This window comes from Rhinopithecus roxellana, chromosome 12 (genome assembly GCF_007565055.1).
Source record: "Rhinopithecus roxellana isolate Shanxi Qingling chromosome 12, ASM756505v1, whole genome shotgun sequence".
Classification (NCBI taxonomy): domain Eukaryota; kingdom Metazoa; phylum Chordata; class Mammalia; order Primates; family Cercopithecidae; genus Rhinopithecus; species Rhinopithecus roxellana.
In genome coordinates, this window is record NC_044560.1 from 117,736,291 (window position 1) to 117,758,165 (window position 21,875).

Sequence of the window (21,875 nt, forward strand, 5' to 3'; positions counted from 1 at the left end):
CAGCGATTGGATCCAGGAATTCCTGCAATTAAAGTGTATTTAATTTAACTAAAATGTCCTGAAATTATCTCTGAGGATGATGCAAAGTAGAATGGAAAATGCAGCGCCCTACCTGGACGGATATGCAATTTAATGCAGTAGCCCATCGGAACCTCCTTTGCATTTCAAATCCCCATTCTCCCCAGTGGAAGAGTCAAGCCTGTGCTCAATTCATGGGAAAGTTAAGGCCCCCAGTAAGTTAGATCACCAAGGGCTGCTTTATTGTTCTTTAAAATATATATTTTTATAAAGATGGGGGTCTCAGCCCAGGCTGGTCTCCAACTTTTGGCCTCAAGCAATTCTCCTGCCTGGGCCTCCAAAAGTGCTGGGATTACAGGAGTGAACCACTGTGCCCAGTTAACTGCTCATTTAAATCATGCAAATTTTTTTAAAAATAGAGATAAACTGCATTATTTTTGCTTATATTCGTTATTACGTTCCACACTCGAAATTAACCACAAACAACTTTGACATAATCTTTCTTTGCATCAAAATATGCTTAAGTCAATAATTTCTAAATATCATGTAATTTCAAATTCACTTTATGGGTGTTCTGAAGGTAACTAGACACAGTACTTTTTATTTTGAAATTATAATCTATATTGGGTCTATTTTTTGTTTTCTGTTTCTTAATGCTCTATTAGATGTGGATAACAGAGTGTGGAAAATAGTCACCACATGACAACTGGATTTATTTTCACCTAAAGAATAATTTTCCAGTATTTCTAACGTATTATCCCGGTAGAACTAAAGACTCACAGGGACACCCTTTTTTCATGTTTATAGAAAACCTAGTTTATACCTGCTATTGTCTTATGTACATTTTCATGTCACACAATTTTATCTCCAAACAACACCCTTATTTATATACAGTCTAGTTTTCACTTTAGTAACACAGACAACAAAATATTAAACCTTTCATCTGGGTTACAATGTATGAAAGAAAAAAAATAACAGGGAAAATCAGATTAAAAAATAAAAAGTAATTTTACTACAATTGAACATAAACCATTAAATATATTGTTCAATACCATAAACTGAAAAGAACATTTCCATAGCCTTTGGAGAAATGCCCTTCCAGTAAAACCGCCTAATCATATTTATTATGTAATAAACTTTTCCACAATTTTTCACTGAGTTAGTATAAAAATATCTTAGGCATTATAAGTAAACAGGATTTCAAAAACATTTTCAACAGTTGTTGAATGAGTCCTATGGGTACAGTGGAAAAATAAATGTAGAATATTACTATGAAGAAAACTAGGGCAGGGTGTGGTGGCTCACGCCTGTAATCCCAGCACTTTGGGAGGCAGAGGTGGATGGATCACTTGAAGTAAGGCATTCAAGACCAGCCTGGCCAACATGGTGAAACCCTGTCTCTACTAAAAATACAAAAATTAACCAGGCGTGGTGGCACACACCTGTAGTCCCAACTACTTGGGAGGCTGAGGCAGGAGAATCACTTGAACCTGGGAGATGGAGGTTGTAGTGAGCCGAGATCACGCCACTGCATTCCAGCCTGGGTGACACAGCAAGCCTCCGTCTCAAAAAACAAAACAAAACAAACAAACAAAAAAGAAAACTGGGGTCTTCCCAAACCAAGAATTCAGGAGTTTCCACAGTAATTCAGTGTACTACAGTCAGTCTCCATTTTGTGATGTTGCACTACTAACACTTTTACAGCACTGCACTTCCTCTTCCTGTTCTGCCCATTTGGTCAAACTGATCATGCTTGAGTGCTTCCTCCTTTGTCACTAGATGGATGTTCAAACCACACAAAGCTTCCTCTAACCCAGCCCCACACCTTATCAACCATAACACACCAAGCAAGTTGCTTATCTGGGCTCTCAAGCCATTTTTGGACCAGCTTTGCAAGTCTACCCAGCTTTCCCCAGAAACCCATATTATGTAATAAACAGTCTCATAACACTTCTCAACCAAATTTGAGGTGAAATTCAATACAGTTCCAGTAGAGAGGTCACAAGTTCAAATTATCAAAATGTTATGAGGGTGAACTTTCAAACTTTGTAGTTTATCTGCCAGGAAAAAAAAAATCTGAATGTATTATGTTCATTCTTAAAGTATATATATATTAATTTCTCCAATTGCCACTGATCATTCCAGGGTAAAAAAGAGATGTTGTTGTTTTTATCCATATTCCCCACACTTTTTGTTTCCTAATGTCATATTTTTACTATACTTGTATTTTCACTTCATGTACGTCAAGATAAATGCCATAGGTGTTATTTGGCATGCAAGAAAGAGACATGCAAAAATATAATAATACAGCCGGGCGCGGTGGCTCAAGCCTGTAATCCCAGCACTTTGGGAGGCCGAGACGGGCGGATCACGAGGTCAGGAGATCGAGACCATCCTGGCTAACACGGTGAAACCCCGTCTCTACTAAAAAATACAAAAAACTAGCCGGGCGAGTTGGCGGGCGCCTGTAGTCCCAGCTACTTGGGAGGCTGAGGCAGGAGAATGGCGTAAACCCGGGGGGCGGAGCTTGCAGTGAGCTGAGATCCGGCCACTGCACTCCAGCCTGGGCGACAGAGCGAGACTCCGTCTCAAAACAAAAAACAAAAAACAAAAAACAAACAAACAAAAATAATAATAATAATACAGTGCATACGCATCAAGAGCAATGCAGACTTCAGGGCATGAGAGTCTGAAATATCCTTTCTATGGGATTTTCATTATACCACATAAGTATCCCAAGGCAGAGTGTGGATAGACTAATTCAAGTGCAAAATACAATTAGTTTCTGGGCTGGGCGTGGTGGCTCACGGCCATAATCCCAGAGCTTTGGGGGGCCAAGGCGGGTGGATCATTTGAGGTCAGGAGTTCGAGACCAGCCTGGCCAACATGGTGAAACCGTCTCTACCAAAAATACAAAAACTAGCCAGGCGCGGTGGCTCACACCTCTAATCCCTGCACTTTGGGAGGCTGAGGCAGGCGGATCACAAGGTCAGGAGATTGAGACCATCCTGGCTAACACGGTGAAACCCCGTCTCTACTAAAAATACAAAAAATTAGTCGGGCGTTGTGGCAGGTGCCTGTAGTCCCAGCTACTCGGGAGGCTGAGGCAGGAGAATGGCGTGAACCCAGGAGGCGGAGCTTGCAGTGAGCCGAGATCGCATCACTGCACTCCAGCCTGGGTGACAGAGTGAGACTCCGCCTCAAAAAAAAAAAAAAAAAGCTTCTGTCATACATAGTATATTCACAGGATTTCTCTGTTATGAACTCTGATGTCTGTTAATGCTTAAACTCATCAGAAGTTTGCCACAGTCACTGCATTTGTAAGAATTGTCTCAAGAATGAATTCTCGATGTTGTGAAAGAAGTAATTTGTGGCTGAAGAACTTGCCACACTCCTTTGTAAGGTTACTTTTTCTGTGTGTGTGTGTGTGTGATGGAGTTTCACTCTTGTTGCCCAAGCTGGAGTGCAATGGCATGATCTCGCTCACTGAAACCTCCGCCTCCCAGGTTCAAGCAATTCTCCTGCCTCATCCTCCCGAGTAGCTGGGATTACAGGTATGCACCACCATGCCCAGCTAATTTTTGTGTTTTTAGTAAAGACAGCATTTCACCATGTTGGCCAGCCTGGTCTTGAACTCGCGACCTCAGGTGATCTGCCCTCATTGGCTTCTCAAAGTGCTGGGATTACAGGCATGAGCCACCACACCTGGCGTCCTTTGTAAGGTTTCTATCCACTGTGAATTCTTCGATGTTTTGCAAGGTTTGAATTTTGAGTGAAGACCTTGCCACATTCGTTACATTTGTAAGGTTTCTCTCCAGTATGGATTGCCATATGGGTAGTTAGGGTTGAGCGAACACTAAAGGCTTTCCCACACTTATTACACCTGTAAGGTTTTTCTCCAGTGTGAATTCTTCTATGATTTGCAAGATGTGAATTTTGAGTGAAGACCTTGCCACATTCATTACATTTGTAAGGTTTTTCTCCAGTGTGGATGACCTGATGGGTAGCTAGGTTTGAATGTACACTAAATGCTTTGCCACACTCATTACACTTGTAAGGTTTCTCACCAGTGTGAATTCTCTGATGAACTGCAAGGTATGAACTGTGCCTGAAGACCTTGCCACAATCGTTACATTTGTACGGTTTTTGTCCAGTACGTATTGTCTGATGGATAGTTAGGCTTGAATGAACACTAAAGGCTCTGCCACACTCATTACACTTGTAAGGTTTTTCTCCAGTATGAACTCTCCAGTGCCTTGCAAGTTGTGACGTTTGACTGAAGGCTTTACCACATTCATCACACTTGTAAGGTTTCTCTCCAGAATGAATTCCCCGATGACTTGCAAGGTGTGAATTTTGTGTGAAGACCTTACCACAGTCATTACATTTGTAAGGCTTTTCTCCAGTATGAATTGCCTGATGGGTAGTTAGGCTTGATCGCACACTAAAGGCTTTGCCGCACTCATCACACCTGTAAGGTTTCTCTCCAGTATGAATTCTTTGATGATTTGCTAAGTGTGAATACTGAGTGAAAACCTTGACGCATTCATTACGTTTGAAAGGTTTTTCTCCGGTATGGATGATCTGATGCTTAGTTAAGTTTGAATGCATACTGAAGGCTTTCCCACACTTATTACACTTGTAAGGTTTCTCACCGGTATGAATTCGCCAATGCTTTGCAAGGTATGAATTGTGCCTGAAGACCTTGCCACACTCATTACATTTGTAAGGTTTTTCTCCAGTGTGGATTGTCTGATGGGTAGTTAGGCTTGAGCGAACACTAAAGGCTTTGCCACACTCATTACACTTGTAAGGTTTCTCCCCAGTATGAATTCTTTGATGACTTGCAAGGTGTGAATTTTGAGTGAAGCACTTGCCACATTCCTTACATTTGTAAGGTTTTTCTCCAGTATGGATAACCTGATGTGTAGTTAGTTTTGAATGTGCTCTAAAGGCTTTGCCACACTCATTACACTTGTAAGGTTTCTCTCCAGTATGAATTCTCCGATGACCTGCAAGGTTTGAAGGTTGACTGAAGACCTTTCCATATTCATGACATTTGTAAGGTTTTTCTCCAGTATGGATTACCTGATGGATAGTTAGGTTTGAACGAACAGTAAAGGCTTTGCCACACTCATTACACTGGTAAGGCTTCTCTCCAGTATGAATTCTCTTATGACTTGTTAGCCATGAGTTTTGATTGAAGACCTTGCCACATTCATCACATTTATAATGTTTTCCCCGATTATTAAGAGACTTCTCAACTTGATTGTATTCATAAATTTTCCCTTCACCTTGAAATTGCTGCAGTTCAGGCAGATGTGACTGAAAACTTACTCCAAGCTGATTTTCTTTTTTTTTTTTTTTTTTTTTTTTTGAGACGGAGTCTCGCTCTGTTGCCCGGGCTGGAGTGCAGTGGCTGGTTCTCAGCTCACTGCAAGCTCCGCCTCCCGGGTTTATGCCATTCTCTTGTCTCAGCCTCCCAAGTAGCTGGGACTACAGGCGCCCGCCACCTCGCCCGGCTAGTTTTTTGTATTTTTTAGTAGAGACGGGGTTTCACCATGTTAGCCAGGATGGTCTCGATCTCCTGACCTCGTGATCCGCCCGTCTCGGCCTCCCAAAGTGCTGGGATTACAGGCTTGAGCCACCGCGCCCGGCCAAGCTGATTTTCAATAAGCTTGTTTCCTGCAGCCCTTCTATCATGTTGATCTCTTCTACCAGGGAGATTTTCTTTTTGCAACATAGGTACTCTTTTGTAATTTCCTTCATCATCTTTCCACTGACACTCAAAGTAATATGTATTTTTCTGAACTTCCTGGAAGGACAGGACTTCATCACGGCTTTCAAGTCTCTCCAACTTCACCATGTGGAATGCTTCTCCCATATTGTTCTTCCCCTTTGGTGGCAAATCCTCGTTTACACATTTACAAGAGATATCTGTAAGATATAAAAAACCATAGGTTTCCAATTAATTATAGTATGTAAATAATTATTTCCCACTGAAAAACCTAATGTTACACCGAAAGTAATAGTTATAGTGAACAGACTTATGATTCTTCAGAACCATAATTTTCCAAAACACAAAAGGAATAGGATTCCTTATCAAAGAAAAGGTGGTAACATGTAATTCAAATAGTAGGGGATCCTAGTTTTAAACAATCTGTGAACAAAACCCTCATATTGTACAAACCCATATTAGCCCTGAAAGGAGTATTTTCCAACCATGACCCAAGGCTACCAATTGGCAATATGTTTTATATGGCTGTCTCAGAATTCAAGAGAAAGAATTCTTATATTGTGCCTATTTAGAGCATATTTGTTATGCACAAGTAAATGCTAAAGCACAACATGATATACTGTAATGGTAAATAACTCACAGCAAACATATGTAATGAATAAAGAAGTAGTAATTTTGAATTGGAAAAAAATAATAGCACTGAAAAAATGAGGAGGAATTCAATTTTAAAATGTCAGAAAAAACTTTCTGAATTGGAAAAAAAAAAAAAAGAAAGAAAGAAAAAGGAGTTCTACTTTAGAACCAGCACAGGACATAAGAACTGGAATATAGTCTCACTGTGTCACCCAGGCTGGAGTGCAGTGGCACGATTTCGGCTCACTGCAACCTCCACCTCCTGGGTTCAAACAATTATCTGCCTCAGCCTCCTGAGTAGCTGGGATTACAGGTGCCTGCCACCACGCCCAGCTGATTTTTGTATTTTTAGTAGAGACAGCATTTCACCATCTTGGCCAGGCTGGTCTTGAGCTCCTGACCTCGTGATCCACCCGCCTTGGCCTCCCAAAGTGCTGAAATAACAGGCATGAGCCACTGCACCCAGCCTGTTTATATTATTCTTGACTGCAAATGGTGTCACATGCAGTAAGTGTGTGTATAAGTTTTGATAAGTTTTAATTTTTTATCTTAGATTTGTGTTTTTTTTTGAAATAGAGTCTCGTTCTGATGCCCAGGCTAGAATGCAGTGGTGCAATCTTGGCTCACTGCAACTTCTGCTTCCCAGGTTCAAGTGATTCTCCGGCCTCAGCCTCCCAACTAGCTGGGTTTACAGGCATGTGCCACCACGCCCAGCTACTTTTTGTATGTTCAGTAGAGACAGGGTTTCATCATGTTGGCCAGCTGGTCTTGAAATCCTGACCTCAGGTGATCCACCCACCTTGGCCTCCCAAAGTGCTGGGATTACAGGCGTGAGCCACCACATCCAGCCAGATTTGTGTGTTTTTGTTTTGTTTGTTTTTGTTTTTTTTTTGCAACGAAAGAACAGCACAGATTTATTGAAATGCAAGTACACTCCACAGAGTGGGAGCGGCCTCTAGCAAGCAGCTCAAGAGCCAGATTTGTGTATTTTTTTATGGTGGTAAATAATAGAGTAGTACTTTATGCATTCATGACATATCTAATTTTTTCTTAATTTTTATGATATTTTTAGGTTATGCAATTTGTCTGCTTTATCAAATTGTTGCAAATGTCTTTAAAAATTTCCAGTATATTTACTGGAATAAAACCCATGTATAGGCTGGGCGCGGTGGCTCACGCCTGTAATCCCAGCACTTTGGGAGGCCGAGGCGGGCGGATCACAAGGTCAGGAGATCGAGACCACGGTGAAACCCCATCTCTACTAAAAATACAAAAAATTAGCCGGGTGCGGTGGCGGGCGCCTGTAGTCCCAGCTACTAGGGAGGCTGAGGCAGGAGAATGGCATGAACCCAGGAGGTGGAGCTTGCAGTGAGCCCAGATCGTGCCACTGCACTCCAGCCTGGTGGACAGAGTGAGACTCCGTCTCAAAAAAAAAAAAAAAAAAAAAAAAAAAAAAACCATGTATAAGATGACCCATGGAATTCAAACCTGTGCTGTTCAAGGGCCAACTGTATACCGAGAAGTGGGATTGCTGGATAATATAGTACTTTTGTTTTTATTTTTTTGAGAAATTTCCATATAATTTTTCATAATGCCTAGACTAATTTACATGAAATCAATAGTGTATGAGAACCCCCTAGTCTCCATATCTTTGCTAACACATACCTTTTGTCCTTCTGACAGTAGCCATCCTGACAGCTATATGATATTTTATTCTGCTTTAAATTTGCATCTCTGCAAGTAGTGATGTTGTTGACTATTTGTCTGTCTTCCTTCAAGAACTGTATATCAAGGCTCACGCCTGTAATCTCAGCACTTTGCAAGGCCAAGTTGGGCAGATCACCTGAGACCAGGGATTTGAGACCAGCCTGGCCAACACGGTGACCAAAAATGCAAAAATTAGCCAGGCGTGGGGGCGCGCACCTGTAGTCCCAGCTACTTGGGAGGCTGAGGCAGGAGAATAGCTTGAACCTGGGAAGCAGAGATTGCAGTGAGCCGAGATTGCGCCACTGCACTCCAGCCTGGGTGACAGAGAGAGATTCTGTTTCAAAAAAAAAAAAAAAAAGGAAAAATAAATGTATATTGAGATCCTTTGGCCATTTTTAAATTGGTTTGTTTTCATTTTATTGAGTAGTTTTGATTTCTCATATATTTTGGACATTAAATTGGTGTCAAATATACAAATTGCAAATGCTTCCTCACAATCCGTAGGTTATCTCTTCATTATGTTAATTGTTCCCTTTGTGGTGATTTTCAGTAGATGCTACCCCATTTATCTGTTTGCTTTTGTTGCATAAGCTTCTGGCGTCAAGGCCAAAAAATCATTGCCTGGATCACGTCATGTAGGTTTTCTCCTATGACTGCTTCTAGTAGTTTTACATTATCAGGTCTTACGTTTAAGTATTTAATACATTTTGAATCAATTTTGATATCTGATGTGAGATTAATATCCATTTCATTCTCCTGTGTGTGGATATTGAGTTTTTCTAGCAACACTTACTGAAAAAACTGTCCTTTTTTCATTGTGTGTTTTTGGCACCTCTGTCAAAAGCCAACTGGCCATATATTCATCATTTTTTTTTCTTCACTTTTTTTTTTTTTTTGATATGGAGTCTCACTCTGTCAGCCAGGCTGGAGTGCACTGGCGTAATCTCAGCTGACTGCAACCTCTGCCTTCTGGGTTCAAGTGATTCTTCTGCCTCAGCCTCCCGAGTAGCTGACCACCACGCCTGGCTAATTTTTGTATTTTTAGTAGAGACAGGGTTTCACCATATTGGACAGGCTGGTCACGAACTCCTGACCTCGTGATCCACTCACCTCAGCCTCCCAAAGTGCTGGAATTACAGGGGTGAGCCACCGCATCCGGCTTTCTTTTTACTCTTTCTATTCTGTTCCACTGGTTGACGTGTCTATTTTTAAGGAAGTACTATCCTGTTTTAATTACTATATCTTCGTAATATAGTTTGAAATAAGGTAGTGTGATGCCTCCAGGTTTGTTCTTTTTGTTCAATGAATCCCATGCTCAAGTGTGAAAAAATAGGATATACACCCCATATAGGACTGGGATCAAAAAGAGAAAGTTTCTGTCCACTGTACTTAACAATTTGGCTAACCATCTCAGAAGATCCAACCTACTCCCCTTGTCACCCACATCCACAAACTGTGGCAAAGTGGAATAGAAGAAGTAGCTGCAACTTCAACAGGCAAGGAAAGCTTAAGATAGCTCCATGAAGTTTCTGGGGCCCCAGGTGCAAAGGAGGAGCAGCCAACTTTTTCTATCTTCCAAGCTCATAAAATGGGATAAAATATGGATAGGGGCACTTGTCATAACTATGGAGACCTCATGTCTGATCTCTGTGGACAGAAAAATAAGGATTTTTGATTGAATGAAGCACAGAAGGAGAGACTAAGGAGGAAAGCAACCCTTTTGAAAGGAACCAAGAGTTCATAGAAACCAAGTAACAGACGGTTGTAGGTCATGATCAAGACTTTGCATGTGTTGCTGTTTGGGCTGTAGCACCACTGCAGATTGGAAGGATAAACTTTTACACATCTAAAGAACAGAGTATTAAGTGGTAGGGAAAACAATTCTTATCAGTGATCACAGGATATAAACTTTTATTTTCCCAAAAAATTCTCCCATTTGCAGGGTGTTTCTCAAACACTGTCTAATGAGATGCTTTCTCTCTGCACATCTGAACTCTGACCTGTAATCACACCTCTGATCCACTCCCACTTGCTATTTTCTCTTGGCTGTCCCATTCCAGGGCTCCTTCCCTTGTTCCAACAAGGAGATAATACTCAGATCAAAAGGAGAGATTCCTGCTTATGAAAAGAAAGAAGGCCAGGCATGGTAGCTCATGCCTGTAATCCCAGCACTCTGGGAGGCTGAGATGTGCAGATCACCTGAGGTCAGGAGTTCGAGACCAGCCTGGCCAACATGGTGAAACCTTGTCTCTACTAAAAATACAAAAATTAGCTGGGCGTGGTGGCTAAAGCCGATAATCCCAGCTACTCAGGAGACTGAGGCAGGAGAATCACTTGAACTCAGGAGGCGGAGGTTGCAGTTGCAGTGATCTGAGATCGTGCTATTGCACTCCAGCCGGGGTGAGAAGAGTGAAACTCCATTTCAAAACAAAAAAAAAAGAGAGAAAAAAAAGAAAAAGAAATATAATGTGCTGCGACTTTTCCGGAATTGTACCCTTAGGTTAACATGAGAAGAGAGGAAACTGCAGATGGATTTGGAAAAACATTTCAACAGTTGATCCACTGAATGCCTCCTGAGTGATTAGGAAACATCACACTACACAGATATCTAGCTTTCTTCCATGAACCACTAAATCAAAAGCACAGAAGTAGAAAACAGAAAATCAAACATTTTAAAAGTCTGGTACGAGGTATTATGCATACAAAGCTCTAAAACTCTCCACAAAGTGGGCAGACCATCTCAAGAAACAGCAAGATTAAAGTCCAGATTCTCTATCCTGGCGAACACGATGAAACCCCGTCTCTACTAAAAAAATACAAAAAACTAGCCGGGCGAGGTGGCGGGCGCCTGTAGTCCCAGTTACTCGGGAGGCTGAGGCAGGAGAATGGCGTAAACCCGGGAGGCGGAGCTTGCAGTGAGCTGAGATCCGGCCACTGCACTCCAGCCTGGGCGACAGAGCGAGACTCCGTCTCAAAAAAAAAAAAAAAAAAAAAAAGTCCAGATTCTGCATGATCAGGCTTTTCATTTCTGAGTCAACAGGACATCAATCCTCATCGAGGAATGCAGGGGCTCTCAAGAGACTCACAGGGAAAATGAAAACATACATGAGAACAGACCCTGACTTCTAAAAGAAAGTCATCCTCACCCAGGGAGACCAGGTTCCTGTAGTTCTCCAACATGACGTCCCTGTACAGAGTCTTCTGAGCAGGGTCCAGGCATTTCCACTCCTCCTGAGAGAATTCTATGGTCACATCCTTGAACGTCAACTGTCCCTAAAATGAAAAACACATTTCACCAAGTGACTATAAAGCAAATTTTTTTTTTTTTTTTTTTTTTTTTTTTGAGACGGAGTCTCGCTCTGTCGCCCAGGCTAGAGTGCAGTGGCGCAATCTTGGCTCACTGCAAGCTCCGCCTCCCGGGTTCACGCCATTCTCCTGCCTCAGCCTCCCGAGTAGCTGGGACTACAGGCGCCGCCACCTCGCCCGGCTAATTTTTTGTATTTTTAGTAGAGACGGGGTTTCACCGTGTTAGCCAGGATGGTCTCGATCTCCTGACCTCGTGATCCGCCCGCCTTGGCCTCCCAAAGTGCTGGGATTACAGGCATGAGCCACCGCGCCCAGCCTATAAGGCAAATTTGAATCTTCACATAAAACGAGAGGAGAAGAGAGCTGTAAGAATAGGTTCAATTCAAGTAAGCAGACTGACACGTTCAGGCTGTGATCACTGTACATACAGATTTGATCTTCATCCCCTTTTCCTGAAAAGAGCTCACTTGACATCTGTGAGGTGATAAGTATCTTTTTGTACGTCAGTGAGACTAACTGGCGGCTGAAGGCCGCTAGATAGCTTCAGGGTGTGGGCTGGACACTTGAAAGACAAAGACAACATTACAGGGTTAGGCCGGGCGCGGTGGCTCATGCCTGTAATACCAGCACTTTGGGAGGCCGAGGCCAGTGGATCACCTGAGGTCAGGAGTTCGAGACCAGCCTGGCCAACACCGTGAAACCCTGTCTCTACTAAAAATACAAAAATTAGCTGGGCATGGTGGTGCGCGCCTGTGATCCCAGCTACTCAGGAGGCTGAGGTAGGAGAATCACTTCAACTGGGAGGCAGATGTTGCAGTGAGCTGAGATCACGCCACTACACTCCAGCCTGGGTGACAGAATGAAACTCTGTCTCAAAATAAATAAATAAAAATAAAAATAAAAAAATAAATAAAAGATTACAGGGTTGGGACTTCCAGGTTCAATCTCCAGCACTGCAAAAGGGAAGAAGGGCTGAAGGTTCAGTTGAACATCTGTGGCCAATAATGTAAACAGTCTTGCCTATGTAATGAAGCTTCCACAAAAATGCAAAAAATTAAGGTTCTGAGGAGCATTTGGGACAGATGATAACATGGAGGCTCCTTGAGTGGTGCACCCACAGAGGGCATGGAAGCTCAGAGCTCCTCCCTATCTCACCCAATAGATCGCTTCCATCTGCATTCTTTGTTATATCCTGAGCAATAAATGAATCAATATGAATCAAGTGTTTCCCTGAGTTCTGTGAGCCACTGTCACCAATTAATTGATCCCAATGAAGAGGTCATGAGAATTTACAACTTAAGCTGGTTAGCGAGAAACCCAACCCACAACCTGTGTTTGCGAATGGCATTGAGGTGGCTGCACCTTGTGAGACTGAGCCCTGTATCTGTGGGGTGTGATGCTATATCCAGACAGCGTCAGAACTGAACTGAATGGGAGGACACCCAGGTCACGTCCACTGCAGAACTGCTTGACTGACGTGATGGAAAACCCAACACATTTGGGAGAACGGAAGCATTCTGTGTTGCAAGTAGTAGAAGAAACTGTATCCGGCTGGGCGCGGTGACTCACTCCTGTAATCCCAGCACTTTGAGAGGCCGAGGCGGGTGGATCACCTGAGGTCAGGAGTTCGAGACCAGCCTGGCCGATGTGGCGAAACCTCATCTCTACTAAAAACACAAAAATAGCCAGGCATGGTGGTGGGCACCTGTAATCCCAGTTACTCGGGAGCTGAAGCAGGAGGATCATTTGAACCTGGGAGGTGCAGGTTGTGGTGAGCTGAGATCATGCCATTGCACTCCAGCCTGGGCAACAGAGCGAGACTCTATCTCAAAAAAAAAAAAGAAAGAAACTGCATCAGTTTTTCCCTATATTCTCACACACTAAGGTTTACTTGAGCAAGTTATGTCTGCTTAATCCTGTTTTATTATTCTTTTCTCTAAGAGGTTATGATATCCTCTAAATTAGTGTGGATTTCTCAGTTTTGTGGACAATAAATAAATATACAGATACAAAATCGGCTGGGCGCAGTGACTCACTCATGCCTGTAATCCTAGCACTTTGGGAGGCCAAGGTGGGGGAATCACTTGAGGTCAGGAGTTCGGGACCAACCTGGCCAACATGGTGAAACCCTGTCTCTACGAAAAATACAAAAATTAGCCGGAAATTGCTTGAACCTGGGAGGCAGAGGTGGCAGTGAGCCAAGATGGTGCCACTGCACTGCAGCCCGGGCAACAGGGGGACAAGCAAAACAAAACAAAAAAGCCCAGCACAAATTCATCTCTACCAGTGTTGGATAGATATTATGTCTGATACATCAAGTAATATTCAGCATCTAGATGACCTAGAGAATGAGTGGTGTCTTCAAGGATGACAACATCCACAGTGGCTTTGAAGAAAAAACAAGTCGGAGCCTTAAAACTATGATGAGAGCAATAGCAATGCTAGGGATTTAAGAACAAGGTCCGTATGCGAGGTAGCATTTGAAATCCTTTATGTATACGAATACGTACAACACTGTAGCCCATGAGAGAAAGATCTGCTCCCATTTTACTGTGGGGACAGCTGTTTCACAGACATGCTGAGAAACTTGTCTCAGGTCAAAGAGCTAAAAATGACAGAGCAAGTACCGGTACCCAGGTGTCTAGGAATTAAAATTAAACCTAAGCAATCAGTTAAGCAACAGGCAAGCTACCTGAAAGAGCAGCTCACAAAGCCCTGAATAATCTTCCAAAGAGAGTAAGTAGGCAGTTTGGAATGCTAAAGCATTAAGGAAGGCTACATAGTCAAGCGCCTTCAGAGTTTTCATTTTAGAATCTCAGTGTCTTGAGATCAGCACAAAGGAGTCCGTGTATCTGTCCAAGGTCCTGAAAGGGAGGTCATTTTGGAAGAATTCATTGATGTAACAACATGTACCAATGTCTAAGAGATTCCCAACATCCTTTTGTGCAACATGTATCAGCAGCTGCCCACAGCTCTTTGGTTTACCATTCTACTGTGAATGACTGACATGTAGATTGGTCTGAATAGTTTCTTGGTCATTAAACTGGTTAGGAAAGAATTTTCCCAGTCTTTAAGATGCTACACTGTGGCTGAAATCCTCTCAACTACTCTGAAAATGAGGTTTAAAAACTAAAGAAGTTGGCCGGGCATGGTGGTTCATGCCTGTAGTCCCAGCACTTTGGGGGGCCAAGGCAGGCAGATTGTTTGAACCCAGGAGTTTGAGACCAGCCTGGGCAACATAGCAAGACTTTGTTTCTACAAAAAAGTAAAAGTAATAATAAAAGGAAAAATAAACAAATGCAAATAAATAAAGAAGTACAAGAAATAAGAGAATGTCGGAGAATGAAGGGTAAAATGATGTCGAGCAAAACTGGCCACAGAATGTGTTAATATATTCCAGTTCAAATAGTGTTTTATGAAGAAAGAGACTTTAAAATCTCAGGGGTAAGCAAATTTAAACTGAAAACAGAATAAAAAGTCCTAGAAAGATATAGTAAAAAGTAGTGTCTGTGTCTTTGCATAAAGTAGTATAATATAGTTTGCATAAAGTAGTATAATATAGTTTGCATAAAGTAGTATGATATAGTTTGCATAAAGTAGTATAATATAGTTTGCATAAAGTAGTATGATATAGTTTGCACACATTTGTAAAACAACCAGCTGGCAAGGGAATTATCTCAAAGAACTACACAGGAGCCAAATGAGATTATCAAGGACAACAAATCACTTCTTTTATTACAATGTCACACTTATAGAAGAAAGCACGTGTCAAAGCCTAATTTCAGCACTGAATTCGGGACTTTGTCACTGGAAATTTGGGTAGAATCAAAAGAGAAAATAAAGATAAAAGTGGCTATGACTTTTGTAGAAATATGTAAATTTCTTTTTGCTGTTTTTTTGGAGATGGAGTTTTGCTTTGTCACCCAGCCTGGAGTGCAGTGGGTTCAGGGAGCTTCCAAATGGCTGACACATGGAGGTTCCTGGAGGACGGCATACCCAGGGAGGGCAGGGAAGCTCCGCACCCCTTTCCCCATACCTCACCTTCTGCATCTCTTCACTGGTATCTTCTGTAATAGTATTTATAATCAACCTGTAAAACTCAGTGTTTCTCTGACCTGTAAGAGTTGCTCCAGCAAATTAAAGAAGGGTTCATGGGAACCTCAACTTGAGGTTGGTCGGTCAGAAGTTTCAGAGGCCTGGACGTGCAACTGGGAACTGAGCCATCAATCTGTGAGATCTGACACTATCTTCATGCAGACAGTGTTGGAACTGAACTGGTTGCTCGCTGTTTGTTGGTGGGGAGAAATCCCTCGCATGTGGCCACAGAAGTCTTCTGTGTGGATTGTGGTGTTGGTGGGACAGCAGAGGGAAACATGGTGTTTGAGTTGTTCTGCCTAAACAGCACCAAAAGTAAATTGACACGAGGTCACCTAACTGAGAAAAACCGAAACAAGTTCAAGGCTAACAATATGGAACTTCACCAAACGTCATTATATACACAAACACATTTGTGCCCATATGTTACTATCCTATTAGTTCATTAATAGATAGTGGAGAACAGGCCGGGCACGGTGGCTCACACTTGTAATCCCAGCACTTTGGGGGGCCGAGTCAGATGGATCACCTGAGGTCAGGAGTTTGAGACCAGCCTGGCCAACACGGAAAACCCCATCTCTACTAAAAATACAAAAATTAGCCAGGTGTGGTGGCGCACACCTGTAATCCCAGGTACTTGGGAGGCTGAGGCAGGAGAATTGCTCGAACCTAGGAGGGGGAAGTTGCAGTGAGCCAAGATTGTGCTCCTTCACTCCAGCCTGGGTGAAAGAGTGAAACTCCATCTCAAAAAAAAAAAAAGGCAGCGGAGAACAAATTTAAGGCCATAAAAATATTTAAAATATGATTTCAAACGATAAAACACATACAATTTATTTAAATCACGGTACATCTTTTATAAAACCATGGGCGTATGCATCTACATATTCACGTGCACACATCACGCATACCAGTTAAATTAAGTGAAATAAGAAGATGTGTCTCAATGATGTATTTGTTTTTGATGATATCTTTAGTTGTCTTTTTTGCTCATGTGCATTTCAGAAAGTCTGGAACAATTAAAATCCATGAAATGTACTTAATTTAGTTTATAAACATTTTTGTAAGTTAAGCTGTAAAAATGCTAAAACAAAAATATGTAAGAACTTGAACTCCAATTGGTATTAAATACAATTATTAAAAATACAGACACCATTTTTTCCAGTTAAATTTAGATATTTAGGCATTAACAAAAGCCCAATGGAGGTTTCAGTTTATTTTACTCATGAAATCATAACATAAGATTAGGACTTTTTAAATATCATACATTAATTCAATAGACTTAAGAAGCAGGCCGGGCGCGGTGGCTCAAGCCTGTAATCCCAGCACTTTGGGAGGCCGAGACGGGCGGATCACGAGGTCAGGAGATCGAGACCATCCTGGCTAACACGGTGAAACCCCGTCTCTACTAAAAAATACAAAAAACTAGCCGGGCGACGAGGCGGGCGCCTGTAGTCCCAGCTACTCGGGAGGCTGAGGCAGGAGAATGGCGTGAACCCAGGAGGCAGAGCTTGCAGTGAGCTGAGATCCCGCCACTGCACTCCAGCCTGGGTGACAGAGCGAGACTCCGTCTCAAAAAAAAAAATAAAAAAAAAAAAAAAAAAAAAAAAAAAAAAAAAGTATATATTGCAACAATACTTACTCGAAGAAATTATTGGATAATTAAAAATCAGTCCAAAAAGGAAATTTGAAAAACACCCAAAAGCTAATATTAAACAAGAAAATTTCACCAAACATCATAATCAAGCAGTAAATGCTGGATGCATTTGCTCTACATTAAAATGGAGAAAATGGGCTGGGCGCGATGGCTCATGCCTGTAATCCTAACACTTTGGGAGGCCAAGGCAGGTGGATTGCTTGAGTTCAGGAATTCAAGACGATCCTGGGCAAAATAGTGAGATCCCCCATCTTTACAAAAAATATAAAAATTAGCTGGGTGTGGTGGCATGCACGTGTAGTCCCAGCTACTTGAGAGGCTGAGGTGGGAGGTTGGCTTGAGCCCAGGAGGTGGAGGCTGCCATGAGGCGAGATTGCACCACTGCACGCCAGACTGGGCGACGGGGCCAGACCTTGTATCAAAAAAAAAAAGAAGAAAATGAGGCTCACCAAGGCTCCAGCTAAAGCCCACTTCAGAGCATGCCTGAGCTGAGGCCAAGAAAATGGTAAAGTAGGAGCTAGATCTGTTAAAACTAACAGATGACATACTCACAGCCTAGGAAAAGAACGCAATGAAGTATAAGAACTAATAACAACACTGTGAAAACAATCTTCATTCTTTCTTTAGCAGCTCTCATTAAACATTCAATGCATCCCACGAGTACATTAGGAATGATACAATGCTACCTGTTAAAATACCTTTCCACACGTATTTAAAGAAATTATATTGGCCGGGCGCGGTGGCTCAAGCCTGTAATCCCAGCACTTTGGGAGGCCGAGACGGGCGGATCACGAGGTCAGGAGATCGAGACCATCCTGGCTAACGCGGTGAAACCCCGTCTCTACTAAAAATAGAAAAAACTAGCCGGACGAGGTGGCGGCGCCTGTAGTCCCAGTTACTCCGGAGGCTGAGGCAGGAGAATGGCGTAAACCCGGGAGGCGGAGCTTGCAGTGAGCTGAGATCCGGCCACTGCACTCCAGCCTGGGCGACAGAGCCAGACTCCGTCTCAAAAAAAAAAAAAAAAAAAAAAAAAAAAAAAATTATAAAAGTGTACTAAAGTGATGATGTCAATAAAATAGAGGAATAGGAACTCCCAAACACTACCTCCACCATGGAGACACAAATTTAGTAACAATATATGAACCAATTGCCTTTATGAGAAATCCAGTAATCATTTAAGAGGCTGGAACTCTTAACAGAAGTCTAGTAGGAAAATACAGGACATCTGCTTACAGAGGCCTCACCCTGGCATGATGCAGTGTCACTGCAAGAAAAACACCCATTTCCCATTTCTCCTGGGAGAGGAAAAGTATGAAAACATTCATCCATATTCTGTCTTTTCAGGGTGCTGCCTGAGGGATAAGTTTCTCTCTTGGTTGAATATCAGTAATGAAGGCCGGGAGCGGTGGTTCACGCCTGTAATCCCAGCATTTTGGGAGGCCGAGGCGGGTGCATTGCTTGAGCTCACGAGTTGGAGACCGGCCTGGGCAACATGGTGAAACCCCATCTCTATTAAAAATACAAAAAACCTGTAGTCCCAGCTACTCGGGAGGCTGAGGCAGGAGAATGGCGTGAATCCGGGAGGTGGAACTTGCAGTGAGCCGAGATCGCACCACTGCACTCCAGCTTGGGCCACAGAGCCAGACTCCGTATTAAAAAAAAAAAAAAAAAAAACTAGCCAGGCATGGTGATGCACGCCTGTAGTCCCAGCTACTCGGGGGGCCATGGCAGGAGAATCACTTGAACCCAGGAGGCAGAGGTTGCAGTGAGCTGAGATTGCGTCACTGCACTTCAGCCTAGGCAACAGAGCAAGACTGTCTAAGCAAACAAACAAAAAAGGAGTTTGGAGTCAGAAACACAGTGACTCACTTGTTCAGCATCAAATGTAATATAAATGAGGCTACAAAGCTTTCCCCACAGTGGTCTCATTTTACAGCATTTCATGGGTGCTTGTACACAGTAACATCTGACTTCATAACCAGTTTCTCTCATCAGAATTTACACAGAGCTGGCAATATGTTCAAATATGGCCTGAACAATCTGTGTTGCCCAACAGCACTGACACCACGGGACCCTCACCCCGTCTCCATCCATGTCTGGTGTGAGCCCTTCCCAGGCCCATGCCCAGTGCAGCCTCTTCCCAAGTTCATGTCACTGGGTCACGAGAGATGGAATCTAAGTGAGATGAGAGGGACTGAGGGAAGGCATGGGTGAGTGTGAGCAAACCTGTCAGGCAGGACGCTTCAGACTCAGAGAAGATTCCCAACTCCAAGGCCCAGCGTTTCTGAAAGGAAGGAGAGAGAACAATCCATCGAGAATATCATCTCACCTGCGGAAGAGCCATCTGACTCCTTTGCTGCTTTCCTCTTCCTCTTCTTCCAGGGTTCTACCTTGGGTAACATGAAAGAGACTAGAATTCAATCCTGAATGTCAAAAATATGCTGTTTATTGGTTAGAATCAACACACCCCCTCCCTGTGCCATAACCTTATACACAGGGAAGACCTTACCCTGTGGAAAGATGATCCTCTGCCGCCCACTGCACCAGAAAAGATGCAGGGCTAAGAAACTCCTACAGGAAAAACAAGTGAGTTTCTGACCTCTTTCTTTAGAACCCGCTCCCCTCCTGGAGAGGCCCCCACACAGGCTGCAGCAATGAGGGGCTGGGCTGGAATGAGCTTCCGTTCAGGGCACAGACCCAGCCCTGACCAAACCCCATGCAAAGCACAGCCCCCCTCCCCTCTGTGGATCACAGGCTGAGCTCAGCCTTCAGAAAGGATCAGCAGTGCCCTGGTGCTCAGTGGTAGATACAGAATAACAGAATAGAACCAATCTTAAATGTCATTGAAGCTGGGCTGCAACTTACTTGAATGAAAATCTCTGCTAAGGGGGCATAAGAGATGTATTTGCAAAATGCCTCAGCGTTCTTGAGCTCCACTGAGAGGGGCCAAGCCCAGCACAGCCCCCCACCTTCTGGCTCTACTCTTCCTGGGGGCCTTGTTGTCACCAGGATCCAGACAGTGGAAGGTGAAGCAGCACAGAGAAACATGCAGAACAGCCGATATGGACCAGAGGTGAGGGTGGGGGTGGGGATGGAATGCTGAAGCGGGGGTCAGGGAGAGGGTCACAGAAGTCCCCATTGGGGAAGTGATATCAGAACAAAGGCCTGGGTTAGGAAGGGTGTTTGCACCTGCAGCTGAGGGGCCAGAGTCCTAGGCACAGGGACCACCCATGTGAAGGCCCTGAGGCAGGAGCAACTTGGGGACCCCAGAAAAGGAAAGGGGCCTGAGTGGCTGGAGCAGAGGGAGCGAGGAGGACGCAGGCAGGAGATGAGGTCAGAGAGGTCCTAGGGGAGCAGGTCAGGCAGGGCTGAGGTCTTCAAACAATTTTTTTCCCACCTCCAAAGAATGTTTAGGCTGGGTGCAGTGGCTCTTGCCTGTAATCTCAGCATTTTGGGAGGCACAGGTGGGTAGATTGCTTGATGCTTGAGCTCAGGAGTTTGAGACCAGCCTGGGCAACATGGCAAAACCCCATCTCTAAAAAAGGTACAAAATGTAGTCACGTGTGTTGGTACGGGCCTGTGTGTGCGTGCGTGTGTGAACAGACAAGATCACTAATCTGGATATGCTCATCAAAATAATTCCCTTGAAGTAAAAGTTGATGCAGTGGAGGAGGGAGTGCCACCGTCCTGCGACTGTGGTGCAAAACTGAAGAACCAGCAACAGCCCGGAGCAGGGACAGACCATTCCCAGTACCTACTGAGTTGAGATCGCAGGACTCAAGACAGGTGGGTGGGCCTGTTGGAAAGCTCTTCCCTTTACTGTTTGAGACAGGAAAAAATCAAACTGTTCATACTATTGTGACACTCAACCCAGAATACTTCACCTGCAGTCACCAAAATGTGTGTAGTTTTCCCCACAATGACCAGTTCTGCAGTGGACTCCCAGTGGCGGGGAGGGGGGGTGTTCTACAATTTCACCCCACTCTGACGCTGTCAGATCTCCCAGGTGAAGATCTCAGTGTGCTATATGCTAGTAGTAACTCCTGGCTACACTCTCACCAGATAAATACCGTGATTCTCTTAACCTCTTCCTTGGATTCAATTAACTTGCTAAAACCATTCATCTGTATGATTTGTAGTATCCTTTACAACAGTTGGGTAGGCCGGGTGCGGTAGCTCATGCCTATAATCCCAGCACTTTGGGAGGCCAAGGTGGGTGGGTTACCTGACATCAGGAGTTCAAGACCAGCCTGGCCAACATGGTGAACCCCCTTGCCTACTAAAAATACAAAAATTACTCGGGCGTGGTGGCGGATGCCTGCAATCCCAGCTACCTGGGAGGCTGAGGCAGGAGAATTGCTGAGCCCGGGAAGCGGAGGTTGCAGTGAACCGAGACTGTGCCATTGCACTCCAGCCTGGGTGACAGAGCAAGACTCCATCTCAAAAACAAACAAACAAACAAACAAAAAACAACTGGGTAAACCAAGGAAAATGTTTCCCCGAGTTCTACAAGCTGCTGTGGCAAATTAATTGCACCTCAGGGAGGGATGAGGAGAATCCCCAATTTATACTCAATGGGTCTGAAGCTCAGAATCTGGGACTTGGGGCTGGTATCTGAAGTAGGAACCCTCAACTAGTGGGATCTAATGCTAACTCTGGGTAGCTAGTGTCCGAATTGAATTAAATTACAGGACAGTCAGGTAGTGTCTGTTGAAGAATTGCGTG

At 43.6% G+C, this 21,875-nt stretch overlaps 1 protein-coding gene across 1 annotated transcript; it reads right to left on the minus strand.

The window, feature by feature from the left end:
• Positions 1 to 3,744: 3,744 nt before the first annotated feature.
• LOC104672654 (zinc finger protein 665) lies at positions 3,745 to 14,207 on the minus strand. Its single transcript, XM_030942354.1, has 4 exons — positions 14,094 to 14,207; positions 11,242 to 11,368; positions 5,768 to 5,955; positions 3,745 to 5,361 (listed from the first exon to the last, which is right to left on the minus strand). The coding sequence occupies exons 1-4, from the start codon at positions 14,205 to 14,207 to the stop codon at positions 3,745 to 3,747; spliced, it is 2,046 nt and encodes a 681-aa protein (XP_030798214.1).
• Positions 14,208 to 21,875: the final 7,668 nt, after the last annotated feature.

What these genes read in the sequence shown, in the direction of transcription:
- LOC104672654 (XM_030942354.1), bottom strand. Translation starts at nt 14,207, where the DNA reads ATGAAAACTCTGAAGGCGCTTGACTATGTAGCCTTCCTTAATGCTTTA. An exon ending in TTTGTGAGCTGCTCTTTCAG is followed by an intron (nt 11,369 to 14,093) that starts GTAGCTTGCCTG and finishes TTTTCATTTTAG; the next exon opens with GGACAGTTGACGTTCAAGGA. An exon ending in ATGAAGGAAATTACAAAAGA is followed by an intron (nt 5,362 to 5,767) that starts GTACCTATGTTG and finishes AAAGAAAATCAG; the next exon opens with CTTGGAGTAAGTTTTCAGTC.